Source organism: Eptesicus fuscus, chromosome 14 (assembly GCF_027574615.1).
Source record: "Eptesicus fuscus isolate TK198812 chromosome 14, DD_ASM_mEF_20220401, whole genome shotgun sequence".
Taxonomy (NCBI): domain Eukaryota; kingdom Metazoa; phylum Chordata; class Mammalia; order Chiroptera; family Vespertilionidae; genus Eptesicus; species Eptesicus fuscus.
Window position 1 is genome coordinate 975,001 of NC_072486.1, and position 13,427 is coordinate 988,427.

General features: G+C 54.6%; 1 protein-coding gene across 1 annotated transcript in view; it reads left to right on the plus strand.

Annotated features, from left to right (window-relative positions):
- ABCA13 (ATP binding cassette subfamily A member 13) overlaps positions 1-13,427 on the plus strand; it is a 141,273-nt gene that overhangs the window by 9,556 nt on the left and 118,290 nt on the right. Inside the window, exons 4-7 of the mRNA XM_054726600.1 lie at positions 5,589-5,740; positions 7,759-7,787; positions 10,060-10,223; positions 12,042-12,172. Of these exons, the coding sequence (XP_054582575.1) occupies positions 5,589-5,740; positions 7,759-7,787; positions 10,060-10,223; positions 12,042-12,172 (476 nt within the window). The remainder of the gene's footprint in view (positions 1-5,588; positions 5,741-7,758; positions 7,788-10,059; positions 10,224-12,041; positions 12,173-13,427) is intronic.

A 13,427-nucleotide genomic window follows, 5' to 3' on the forward strand; every position in this document is an offset into this window, starting at 1 on the left:
GGAAGCCTCTGTGGGGGGTGGGCGTGGGGAGCGGCTGGCTCATCGCGGCAGTTTGAACTTCCCGGGTGCGAGTGACCTGCGTTTTGGTTCATCTGTACCTCCTGGCACTGACTAAGCTAAGACAGTTAAAGGTAAAGCATCTTTAAGTTACAAGAAGAAAACGAGACGTTTCCAGGTAATTTTGGACAACCTGGAACACTATTTATAAATGGCGCTTGTATTTTTTGGGATCGGTATTATGTATAAAAGCATTATGCAAAGAACATCATTTGGAAATAGTCTGAAAGCATAACCCCAAGACACTCAGGGTCTTCTTGTGTGTGTGGAGGAGGAAGTGTTAACGTAAAATCGTTCAAACCTGTGACGAATTCCTGTGAGTTTCTCTGAGCCAAGCTGTCGGCAGTTGCTGGGAAGTAGTATCTCAGCGGATGGGATGGTGCTCCGGAGAACGGCGGGTTTTCATCTAGGTTTACACATTGCAGCCAAAGGAGGGGAGTGAGTTCCAGGAAATCCATTGGTGATAGGTTAGGGACGGGGAGAAACCTCTGGGATTGGATAAAAAGTAAAATGATGGACACAAGCTTACGAGGGTGCAGGGACAATGAACATGATAATGAAGGGATTTGTGGTCTCTGTCCTGGCGCCCAGCACAGTGGGCTGTGCCCTGAGGGGTCCGGGAAAAGGGGAGTTACAAGTCACCCAGACATTTCAGGGGTGTGTTATCACAGATGCAAAAAGACAGACAGGCTCAGTGAAGGTAAAGGTTGACCTTGTCAGTGAAGATACCGGCCTAGGAGGTGACCCCCCACCATCACTGCGCTTAGTTCAAGTTTAATTCCAGACCATCCTTTGTGGTGACTGTAGGTCTCTGAGTTTGCAAGACGGCCCTGCAGGCCTCCCCTGAGCTGTCAGGTGAGCATGTGGCCCCTTCGTCCCTGCAGCACAGAATCCTCTCGGGGCTGGATGCTCTCGGCATTCCCCTCAGGTCTGCGGGTGTCCCTCCCTCAGAACAGGAAACACGTGCTGTTCAGGGGGAACGGGGCTTCCCACCCAGACAGTACTGGCCCCGTCACCTTCAGTTCCGTGACTCCGTGCACCCACTTCACCTGTTCCTCAGGGACCTACTAACAGCGTCAAAATAATGAGTGTTAAAGGCAAAATAATTAGAAAATATTTTTATTGATGTCAGAGAGGAAGGGAGGGAGGGAGATAGAGAAACATCGATGATGAGAGAGAATCATTGATCAGCTGCCTCCTGCACGCCCCACACAGGGGATGGAGCCCACAACCTGGGCATGTGCCCTGACTGGGGATCAAACCGTCGATAGGTCGACGCTCAACCACTGAGCCACACCGGCCGGGCACAGGCCAAACAACACAGCAAGCCTGGCGCAGGGGGAGTTACCGGTAGCCAGTTCGCGTCTCTCTGGCTGACAGTAACCTATTTTTCTATGCCAGGGAGTCACTGTCCTTTTCCTCCGCGTCCCTGCACTTCAGGCCTCAGGTCAGCGTGTGGGACGCAGGGAGGACAGCGGGAGCTCGGGACAGTGCTCTCAGCCTGCGGAGAGCCGTGGGCTTCACGGCAGCGGCATCTCGAGGCTTTGACTGACAGCCAGGGGGGAAGTGCCTCGTCTCCCGGTGCCCGAGGCCCAGGTGTGAGAGGTGAGGGTGCAGTAGAGAAGATGTGAGGAAAGAGGCACCAGGAAGAAGCCCACTCACGTCAAGCTCACCTCTGGCTTCAGACCCTGCCCCCTGACGGACCTTCCTCGTTGGTTCTTACGTTGCTTCACCTATGAAGTCAGTTGACCTTTGTCGCCATCAACAAACATCCACTTTGTCTCAGTTTGCAGAGAAGGCCAGTTTCCATTCAAGGCGATTGAAACAGGATCTCGGCTGACGGAGTGTGAATTTCCAGGCCCTTTTAATCCCCCCGGGAAAGTTCCTTGGGCAGAAGTCCCAGCGTTCCTCCCACCTGGGTGGGATGGTTCTGCAAATCCACTTCCCCTTCCTGGTTTTGCTACAGAGGAGCTTCCCCCTCCCTCAGTGGCCCGGGAGGGTTTCGGGCTCACAGGCCAGGGTCATCCGGGGTTGGGTGGAGAGAGGCGTGAGGAAGGGCGGAGGGTGCAGGTGGCTAGGGTCCCTGAGCAGAATTGCTTCCTCAGACCTCAGCCGACTTGATTTTAGTGATTTGTTTTAGCTTGACTATGGTGACCGTTTGATTCCTCACTTTCTCCCTCAGCCTCTGTTTCATAATTTTCCCTATCCCAGGCCCGGCTTCTTTCCAAGTAGCAGGATCCTCTTTCTCCACTCAAAGCGGCTAAGAATTTATCCTTCTTTTTTTTTTTTTTAAATTAACTTCAGAGAGGAAGGGAGAGGGAGAGAGACACTCATCCATAATGAGAGAGAATCATGGATCGGCTGCCTCCTGCACTCCCCCTGCTGGGGATGGAGCCCACAACCCAGGCATGTGTCGACCGGGAATTGAACCGTGACCTCCTGGTTCACAGGTCAACGCTCAACCCCTGAGCCACCCGGCCGGGCTGATCCTTGTTTTTAAAAGGCTTTTCTGACACCGAGGAGGACTGGCGTTGGAGACAGCGCTCAGGAGGGTCCACCAGTGTGAGAGGTGCACACGGGTCCCAGACGTTCCCCTCTCAGCGCTCAGCTCTGCGGGGCCGTCCCTCCCCTGCGCTCCCAGGCCCAGTCTCAGCGGCCCCCCCTCTTTGTGTCGCATGAGGACATGGGAAACCCAGTGTCTTCTCTCTTTTTATTTGTAAATTTCCCGCCAATAAAACTTGTTTTCTGTTTACACCGGTTCTGTTCAGGGAGTGCTTTCCTGAGAGGTGTCTGATTTCCATGTATTTTCCCTCATTGGCTGTCTCTTCACTTCTTCAGCTGTACCCTTTGAAGCAGTTTTTTAAAAAATATATGTTTTATTGATTTTTTACAGAGAGGAAGGGAGAGGGATAGAGAGTTAGAAACATCGATGAGAGAGAAACATCGATCAGCTGCCTCCTGCACACCCCCTACTAGGGATGTGCCCGCAACCAAGGTACATGCCCTTGACCGGAATCGAACCTGGGACCCTTCAGTCCGCAGGCCGATGCTCTATCCACTGAGCCAAACTGGCCAGGGCAAAGGAGTTTTTCGTTTTGATGAAGTCTCAGGTGTCTGTTTTCTTATGTGGCTTGTGTGTTTGATGTCATATCTGAAGGCTTTGTGTGACCCATGACCCCTGATCACGAAGACTCACTCCTGTTCCTCCAACAGCTTTGCCGTGTGGATTCCCTGTTGGGGTCTGTGGGCCATTTGAGTCGACTTCTGAGTCTGGTGTGAGCGAGGGGTCCATTCTTGTGCATGTGGTTGTCCAGCTGGGGGTTATGTTTAATCTGTAGATGAGTTGGGAAAGAATTGATATTTTAACAACATTGAGTCTTTAAAAAATTTGTTTAAATTTTTATTTATTGATTTTAGAAAGAAAGAGGAAGGGGAGAGAGAAAGACAAACACGGGTTTGTTGTTCCACTTGTTTACGCATTTATTGGTTGGATCTTACTAGCGTATGTGCCCTGACCAGGGATCGAACCCACAACCGTGGCAATGAGGCCAGAGCACAACAGTGAGTCTCCCGCCCAGGAGCATGGTCTGGTTCTCCGTTTGGTCACGTTTTCTTGACTCTCTCTCAGGAGTGGTTTTGTACTCTTCGGTTTCTCACACATTCTGTTAAGTCTGCTCCTAAGTAGTCCATGTTTTCTGCGTTAATTTTTGTTAATGTGGGCAATCAGTTCTAGCAACTCTTCAATGCATCCCTTAGGGTGTTTTACGCACACGGTCACCTCACCGGGAATGGAGTTCCGCTTCCTCCTCTCCTGTCCGGCTGCGTTTCCCTGTTTCTTTCTCACTCTGTCTCTCTCTCTTCCCCTCCCCCTCCCCCCCCTCATCATCCAGGATTTTCTGCCCAAACATCTTCATTTTAGTAATAGTTCTTCATCCCGTCCAAGGACAAATGAAGGCGCCTCTGAAATAATTAGGAAAAGAACATGAAACCAGTTCATTTCACAGGAAAGCTCCCTTCCCGCCCTGTGACCTGGTGATTCTGTGGCTCCCGGGAGAGGCCCTGGTGTGTGTGTGTGTGTGTGTGGGTGGGGGGGGGGGCGGGCCTCTGGCCGCAGCCCCAGGCTCCCTAGGACACTGGGTCACCATGGGTGGTGCTGATTTGTTGCTGTGCTTCTGGAATTCTGACCCACTCAAGGTGGAGGCCCCGCCTTCCAAAGGGGAGGGGTGGGCGGAGTGTGACACGAGGGCAGGCTCCCCTCCGGCCTGGACCTGGCTCTGTCGTGTCCGAAGGCAAGTAGAGGGCGACGGTATTGACGTGACCCTGGGACGCTGTGTCTCAGCATGGAGAAGACAGTGAGCGTCCCCGTCAAATGGACAGAGGCCTTGACTATGCCACCTGCCGCGCTCCGTCTGAGCTCCTGGCGTCTCGGTGGTGACCGCAGGCCCCGCTTCCACCGGCACCACTGCCCGCTCTCCCCCACTGCCTGCAAGGCCTCTGGCTTCCGCTCCTGAAGCCCCGTCTGCACGTTCCCACGACGCCCTCTGACGGGGTGTGAGACGTGCAGACACGGAAACGACCACCTGGCAAGGCCCCTGCCGTCTCTAGGAACGGGCCTGGGACGGGCCTCCCTCCCGGGTCAGCAAGGCCTCAGACACAGAAGATCAAAGGCCTGGTTAACACCATGCCCAGCCCCCGGAGGTCTCAGCTTACTCTCAGAGCGGCCCTGACTGTCACTGTGCCCCTTCCCACCCTGTCCTGAGGCCGCTTCCTGCTGCAGCCAGACCCGGCCATCCCCTGGGAAACCGTCCCAGCCGCCCCTGCTCCTGGGGCCACACACAGTCCTCCCGTGACGGGGGCTCTGTGCCATGTGGGCACTCTCCACACCCTACCACACCTCCGTCTCTCTCTCTCTCCCTCTCTCTCTCTCTCCCTCTCTCCTCTCCCTCTCTCCCTCCCTCTCTCCCCCACCTCCACACACACCCTTAGCTCAGCCCTTCCCCACCTCTCAGCCCTTAGTCAGCCCAGCATCACCTCCTCTCAGGCCCACCGTGAGCGCAATCTCTGCAACACACTCCCCTCACGCCCTGCCTTGTCCGATCTCACTGACCTGCCTCCTGCCGCTTACTTCAGCCCACAGCTACGAGGCTCATCTGTGCACTCGCCTCCTGTCTCCTCCATACCCAGGACGGTGTGCCTGCTCCATTCATGGTGTATTTATTCCCAGCACCGCGCACAGGGCGTGCTGCAGAACATGCGAAAAATAAATGAAAAAAAAAAGGGACTAATAAACATATAAAATGGTTACACTCCACAGATAATAAAGGGATTGAGAGCAACTTTCTAATTTTAAATTGGCAAAGGTTTTAAAAACGCTGATTTCCATTCCGGATGACAGGCAGCCGGTGGGAGTGGAAATGGGCACAGGTTTCATTGGAAACGACTTGGTATTTGGCACCAGGAATCTTAAAAACGCCCAGGACACTTACTCCTGGGGAGAGCTCTGCTGCGGTCCTCATTCTGCTTGCTTGAAGTTCGTCTAGGTTCCGAGCCACAGCTGCCCATCACAAGATCCATGACCTGGTCTTCTTACAAGAGATGCAGGACCTGGCTGATGGCGTGCGTGAAATGATGGACAAGGCAACAAACTTAAAACAGCTCTGGGCAGAACGAGCCAAGGCTCCAGGCAAGTAGATGTCAGCATCTCACCTGGAGACGGGCTTGAGCAGGGCCGTCAAGTCCCGGTCACATAACAGCCCTGCACTGCACCGGGAGGTCCTCGTGCGTCTTGGAATAGGCACGCCCTCCATGGATGAGGCCCAGCACCCAGAGAGGCTTGTGGAGGGCGAGCGAGAGTCCCACCACCTCCCCCGGAGGGCACACTGGGCACAGCCTTCAGAGCGGCTGCCGCTCATCTTGCTTATCTCTGCGGATCCCCTCTCCATTCTCTGTCCTCTTGCTTTCTTCGGTCACTTGCTTCCTTTCTCACCCCCCTCTTCCTGTTTTTAAATCTGATCCTGCCTTACACACACACACACACACACACACACACACACCTTGATCACTTGGTTCCTCCTCCTGGTAGACTTGAATGGGTCTTTCTATGTGCATAACACTTCAGTTATGATCCTTTATGCTTGGACCTCAAGGGTGGGGGGCAGGTAATTGCCTGTCTTGACATGGCTGAGTTATTGCCTACAAATTTCATCAATATGTTGGGGTCACAGTGATCCTATTCTCACGTCCTCCTCCACCCCCAACTTTTTAGCACAACCCCATCCAGGGTTGCCAGGTAAAATGCAGGACACTCAGTAAAATTTGAATTTCAGGTAAATAACAATTTTTTTTAGTTTAAGTATGTTTTTATTTCCTGAATCTGGCAACCCTAAGAACCCACTTCCCATTTTTGTAACTTTTTTTTTTTAATCCTCACCAGAAGATAGTTTTCCATTGATTTTTTTAAAAAATATATTTTATTGATTTTTTACAGAGAGGAAGAGAGAGGGATAGAGAGCTAGAAACATCGATGATAGAGAAACATCGATCAGCTGCCTCTTGCACACCCCCTACTGGGGATGTGCCCGCAACCAAGGTACATGCCCTTGACCGGAATCGAACCTGGGACCCTTCAGTCCGCAGGCCGACGCTCTATCCACTTACCCACACCGGTTTCGGCTCCATTGATTTTTAAAAAGAGAGTGGAAGGGAGAGGGAGACACAGAGAGAGAAACATTGATGTGAGAGACACACCAATTGGTTGTCTCCCGCATGTACAGACCGGGGCCGGGGATTGAGCCTGCAACCAAGATACATGCCCTTGACTGGAATCTAACCTGGACCCTTCAGTCCACAGGCCAACACTTTATCTACTGAGCCAAACTGGCTGGGTCCGATGTTTCTCTTTAAGTGATTTTTTTTTCTCTTTATAGAGTAATACCAGAAAGTGAAATAAAAAGTTTGGCAGAAAAACGAAGCAGATGGTGTTATATATTATTTCTAAGAGAGAAACCAGCACCTCTGTCCGGGGTGGAGCAAGGAGGGCAGATTTCACTGTGGACCAAATGCATTACCACGGACTAGAACAGCTTCAAACACAGAAGATGGAGTCCTTATTAGTAGGTGCTCTTATGGGATCATCCTACTTTAATGTGTTTTTCAAATGAGCTTTTCTACATTCTACTAAAGAGAGAACTAATTTTTTTGAGAGGCAATCTCCGGTTGATTTTCAGTTTGCCAATTTGAACCATTTCTCAGGATAAAAGAAAATCTCTACTCACAACACAACTAATGTCCTGGCTTTTTACACCAAGTAATTCTTCAGTTCTCTGTGGACACTCACTAGGTCTGAAAAATCACAATTTCTCGCCTTTCCTCTTCAACTTTTTCTTTCTTTGCTTTCTTTTCTTTCATGTTCTCTGTCCTGTCTTGACTGGCCATAATGCCTGTGGAATGAGAGATTGATAAAATTATACTTTTTATGCAAATTAGTGAAATCTGGTTTACCAATTTCCCCCAGGAATTTACTTTCATATCCATGTGTTTTAGAAATCAAAAGTGGCTGTTCATTCTTAATTCAGGCATGTAATCATATTGTGGGCCTACATTCTGTGTTGAACCATTTGATTTTAGAACTAAAACGGCCACTCAGCACGTGCGTTCTGACTGCTGGTGGGACTAACGTGTCTGAAATCTTCTCTGTTGTAGGTTCTCCTTATGGCTCCAGCTTCTTAACAGTAAGTATGGTGCCGGAAGTTTGAAACATGGTCTTCAGAGATGTAACGGTTAGGCTGAAAGCATGGTTTCAATCTCCTGATTTTATCTTCAGCAACAGCATGGGACTCTGGTTTGGGGCAGGCACACTCCCCGAGGAGATGGGCTGGAAGAGGAACTTGGTCTGGGTCCAGGACAGCAGGTGCAGCGAGGCCTGGGGGCGGGGCAGCAGGTGCAGTGAGGCCTGGGGGCGGGGCAGCAGGTGCAGTGAGGCCTGGGGGCGGGGCAGCAGGTGCAGTGAGGCCTGGGGGCGGGGCAGCAGGTGCAGTGAGGCCTGGGGGCGGGGCAGCAGGTGCAGTGAGGCCTGGGGGCGGGGCAGCAGGTGCAGTGAAGCCTGGGGGCTGGGCAGTAGGTGCAGTGAGGCCTGGGGGCGGGGCAGCAGGTGCAGTGAGGCCTGGGGGCGGGGCAGCAGGTGCAGTGAGGCCTGGGGGCGGGGCAGCAGGTGCAGTGAGGCCTGGGGGCGGAGCTGTGAGGTCTGTGACATCAGGTTAGTGCTGAATCCTGAGTCTGGGTCCCTCTGACTCGCCCCACGCCCGCTGGGGCCCAGGTGTCACCCCTGAAGGGTCTTTGCGCCCGGGATGGACCAGAACCAGGAGGACAGGCGGGAACCAGAGGGGCCAGAGGAGGGTCGAGCACATTTGCAGGACGGAGGAGGGGTGGTCGTACCCGCTAGTTCTAATGAGGGCTCTGACTGGGTAACCTTGGCCTGGAGTCACTGGAGAAGAAACCGGAAGGAAGCAGGACTCCGGAAGGAAGCAGGACTCCGGAAGGAAGCAGGACTCCGGAAGGAGTTGCCGCGCCCGTCATGGTGGGATCTGATTGGTTGAAGACATCACTCATTGTGCAGTTGGCTTTTCCTTCCGACCAGGCCGCAGTTCCAGGCACTGAGCGCGTTGGAACGGGTCCGCGGGGACTGGGTCTCCGCACGTTGGTTCCGCCCGGAGGTCTCAGCGCAGCTCTGGGCGGTGACTGCGCCTGCGCCGCCGCGGGGCGGCCTGGCCCCGAGCTGTGAGGGGCCGGCACCCCCCGAGGACACTGAGGAAACAGGGAAACTGAGGAAAGGGAAAAGGGGGGGGGGGGGAGAAAGGCCGGCAGGGCCCGGACCGAGAGCGGGCCAGCTTCCCGGGGACAGGACGACGTGGCCATGGGCGGTGTCCCGTCCCCGCTGCCGCCCGGCGAGGCACGACCTGGCCGCCTGAGGCCGTCGGACACCTGCCCCCCGCCCCCCCGTGTCACCTGGGGCGGGACCCCTGGAGGGAGCCCCGGGACAGGCCCCCGGGCGCCCAGGAGGCGGCAGCCAGGCGGGCAGGGCACCCCGGCCTGAGGACCAGGCGCCCTGCGGGGCCTTGAGGGCCGCGGCCGCCCTTCCCGGACCCGCCCCACGGAGGGCGGTGCCGCCTCCTCGCGAGCAAACGCCGCGGGACGGAAGGTGCCGCCGGAGACGGCCACGTGGGGTGCAGGCACGGCCGGGCGGGGTGACCCCACCCGGGGCTTGGCCCTCAGGGCCCGCCGCCCGGAGCTCCCTGCACCCCGGGCTGCTCCGCCCGCCCCGGCCCCGGCCCGGCCTCCTCTCCCGCCTCCCTTCTTCTCCAGGAAGGAAGCCTGGGCGCCGTTTCTCACCGAGGCCGTTGGCAAAACATTCTTTCAGCCATAATTGTTCATCTCCACCCGCTATTTTCCCATTGGTTTTCAGAGAGAGCGGGAGGGGGAGAGGCGGACATCTACGTGAGCCACAGCGACGGCCCTTGACCGAGACTCGAACCCCTGACCCTTTGGTCTCAGTACCAGCACTCCGGCCAGGGCGAGACATGGTTTTATCTGCCTTTCTCCTCACCGGACGTCCCGTGGCTGTGCCACCAAACCTGCCCTTCGGTGGGGCGGGCGAGGGGGCTGTTCGGGGGGAGGACGTGTCCGTTTGACCGGGTGAGGCACCGAGGACTGGGTGTAGCTGCTGTAACAGAACCCAGGCACAGGGGGTGTGCGTTCTTGGCCAACTCGAACCCTCGTTCACCTCTAAGATCTTCCTCACAACCACAGAAACCGGCGCCCACGGCAGACCCCACCTCTCTCCCTGTCCAGGCACAACATTTAAAAGCCCAACCTCACGGAATCATTTTACATCTCACCTGCCAGGCCTGGTCTCTGCACCAGAGGGTCTGGTTTCTTACACTTGGCCCATCATTTAACTGATGAACAAAAACAAAGAGAAAAACCCGTGGTATCTTTTTCTAGCAGGTAGATCTCAATAAGACCGAGGAGGTGATAGCGGCACTGGAAAGCCTTCAGCAGCAGCCCCAAGTCTGGGACTTCCTCCTTTTACTGCCCGGACTGGACGCAAGCCAGGTCCCCATTGACGATGGCCTCCGCGGCGCAGCACGCCTGCTCCAGGCTGTCCTGAAGTAAGATACAAAGAAAGTGTAACGGATTATAGGTGTGTGGGTGTCTCCTCCTCACTTTTAAAGGGAAATACATATAACTCTTGAGTATTATTTTTAAATCCTCACCCAAGGGTATTTTTTCCCATTGATTTTTAGGATAGAATGGAGGGATTGAGGGAGGGTGAGAGAGAGAGAGAGAAACATTGATGTGAGACACATTGATTGATTGCCTCCTGCACGCACCCTGACCAGGGCTGGGAATCGAACCTGCAACCCAGATACATGCCCTTGACCAGGAATTGAACCTGAGACCCGTCTGTGCATTGGCTGATGCTCTAACCACTTGAGCAGCACCAGCCAGGGCTCCAAGTAATTATTTGATAACTAGAGGCCTGGTGCACAAATTTGTGCACTTGTGGGGGGTGTCCCTCAGCCTGGCCTGCGCCCTCTTGCAGTCCAGGAGCCCTCGGGGGATGTCCGACTGACACCGAGTCAGGAGAGGCTCCCGCCACCACTGCTGCACTCGGCAGCCGGCAGCCTGGCTCTGGCTGAGCAGCACTCCCCCTGTGGGAGCACACTGACCACCAGGGGGCAGCTCCTGCGTTGAGTGTCTGCCCCCTGGTGGTCAGTGCGTGTCATAGCAACCGGTTGTTCGCAGTTCGGTCGATTTGCAATTAGCTGTTTATTCTATAGGATAGGATAAGAAAAACCGCAGAGTGATATCATCCCACAGCTAGCATTCCTGCATCTCTGCCTGCCCCTCATGTACTTGTATAAATATCTGACATAAGTGCGCAATGCTGTTCACATTCTCCTTGATTTAAATTATGTAACCATTGACATTTCATATGTTCCTGGAGTCCTCAGATGAACATTGTCATGGCTGTGTAACATGTCTTTTTGGTACTATGCCATCTATCATAAAGTACTTGGACTTGTGGTTATTTCTGAGTTTTTCACTAATGGAGATATGACATGTGTATAATAAGTTTAGCTAATGTGACCGTGGCTTCCCAAGTTGTTAGGAAGGCACATTTGTCAGTGTAGGAAGGTGGGACACATTTTGACAATTGGTTTGGTTTATAACTTACACATTCGTGCTTCCCTTGGCATGACCCGTTTCAGTGACCGCTCCTGTAATCTGGGCTCGCAGTCCACAGGAGGCCACGGGAGACTCTCCTAACGAGGAGCTTCAGGGACATGACCTCTTTGGAGTACAACTCAGGTCTTTTTGGCCTCGTGTCGCTAAAATTCACATACATTCCCATGTCGGTTGAATGGATTTTCGAATTTACAAGTTTAAGTATAATTATTTATAAAGTAAAATACTGGTCTATAAAAACAACATCAACACTACAAGCACGCGGACTCCCTGAGGCCTGTGTGTGTGAAGCGGTTTGGTAACACGGTCGCCGACGGTTCAGATCCAAGGTTAAGACTGCGTGGAGGGCGGTGCCCGGCGTCCCAGTGGGTGCCCTCCAGACAGGGAGCCGAGCACCTGCCCTGGAGGCAGCCAGGCCGACTGCTCACCTGCCTTTCTGAGGTGACAGCGCTTTGCACCCTGGCTGCCCTACTGAGCGCTGGAAAGTGTCAGAGACTCAGGTTCTGTCACAGGCGGAGCAGGGGGTGGCCCACGTGCCCACGTGTTCATGGGAGGGACTGGACTGTTACGTTGAGTCCCGAGTCCGGGGCGTTGGGGCCACATCGAAAGCCACCGCGGAGGCTGAGTGTGGGCGGTCCACCACAGCGCGGGGCTGCACGGTGGCGGGGATGGACGCGCGGAGCCCGTGCCCTGTGCCAGCCACCGGCTCACGTTGCTTTGCTTTTGTTCGGTTCCAGTTCCTTAACGTCTCTGGAAGAGCTAGGTCGGCCGCCACTCAACCCTGCTACCTCCAGGGTTTCCAGAATGGTGCTGAAGGCGACCATTTCCGCGCTGACGTTCCTGCGGGGACACGGAGCAGCAGCCGCAGGTGCGGGTGGGTACCTAAGCGGTTACGGTATTTCAATGGTTCACTCGTTAAATTTATTGACAACCAACCGAGCTCAAGTGCCGTTCAAATCACCTAAACTACAAAGGCAGGAAGGAGCAGCTGTTTCTGCTCAGAAGCGGCAGTGGGCTGAGAACGGGCACCGCTGAGCTGCGCCGGGAGACGCTCACACAGCGGTCTGTGCTCCTTCCGATTTCCCGCCCGTGGAGCAGCCTCGCACGACACCCCCCGCCACCCAGGCCCCCCGTTCTGGTTGCCGGTGGCTCAGTGGAGGGAGGACCCCTAGACAGGAAGGGTGTCCGCTGGCCCTGCCCGAGGGAAGCCGGTCCCCCTGTGGGCTGATCGCAGCAGGAACCACGGGTTCTTGTGCTCAGCACAGAGCCCAGCGGAGTGGGGCACACAGACCACCTCGCTGCATCCTTCCCGCGACCTCAGTTAACAAACGCGTTATCATTAGGAAGCTCAGGTCTGTGCGTCATCCAAAGGACAACGATCCACTTACCTTACAATTGGAAACATAATTATAGTTACGAATGTAATTAAAATTAGGGACGTTCTATTAACTTTCAGTGAGTGAGAGCTAAGAACTACCACAGAACAGCTTCTGGAGGCAGCTACAAATTGTCTTCATTTATTGTGTCTCCAAAGGCGAGCAGAGGACAGCGTGTGAGGGGCGGGGAAGGCCCGTCAGTGGCTCCAGCTCTGGGCCAGCCGTGCTCTGTTCGGGAATTGTGCATCCGTGTGCTCTGAGCTGTCATTTAGCCTGACTTCCAGAACCCAAGTTGTCTTTCCGGGTTTAGACTGCTCTGACATTTTATACCCACTGATGGGCTGATGTGACTATTTCCCTCCCTTCCTGAATTCTGTGACCAGCTCCAAGTTCTTTGGGCCTAGAGGTCAGTGGTTACAGCACAGGCTGGAGTCAGACCTCCGGGTTTGAATGGCGACCTCAGCTGGAGGAAGGACCTTCAGGGCCTCTGGTCTGTGTCCTTCTCCCGCGAATGGCCTGTCGTGTTGCCGGAGGGAAATGCCTGGCCTGGCGCCTCCTGACACACGGCGCCGTTTAAACCTCAGACCAGCCTCTCCCGCTGATGCCACAGAGAGACGAGCAGCCGGGAAGCAAGGGGCCTGGGTCCTGGCCCGTCCCAGTGCCCTCAGAAGCTCCGATGTAAATGGCGTAGGAATTACTCAGCTGGAGACCATGCGGGCGGGTGGAGGGGGCTCTGTGGTGCCCGGA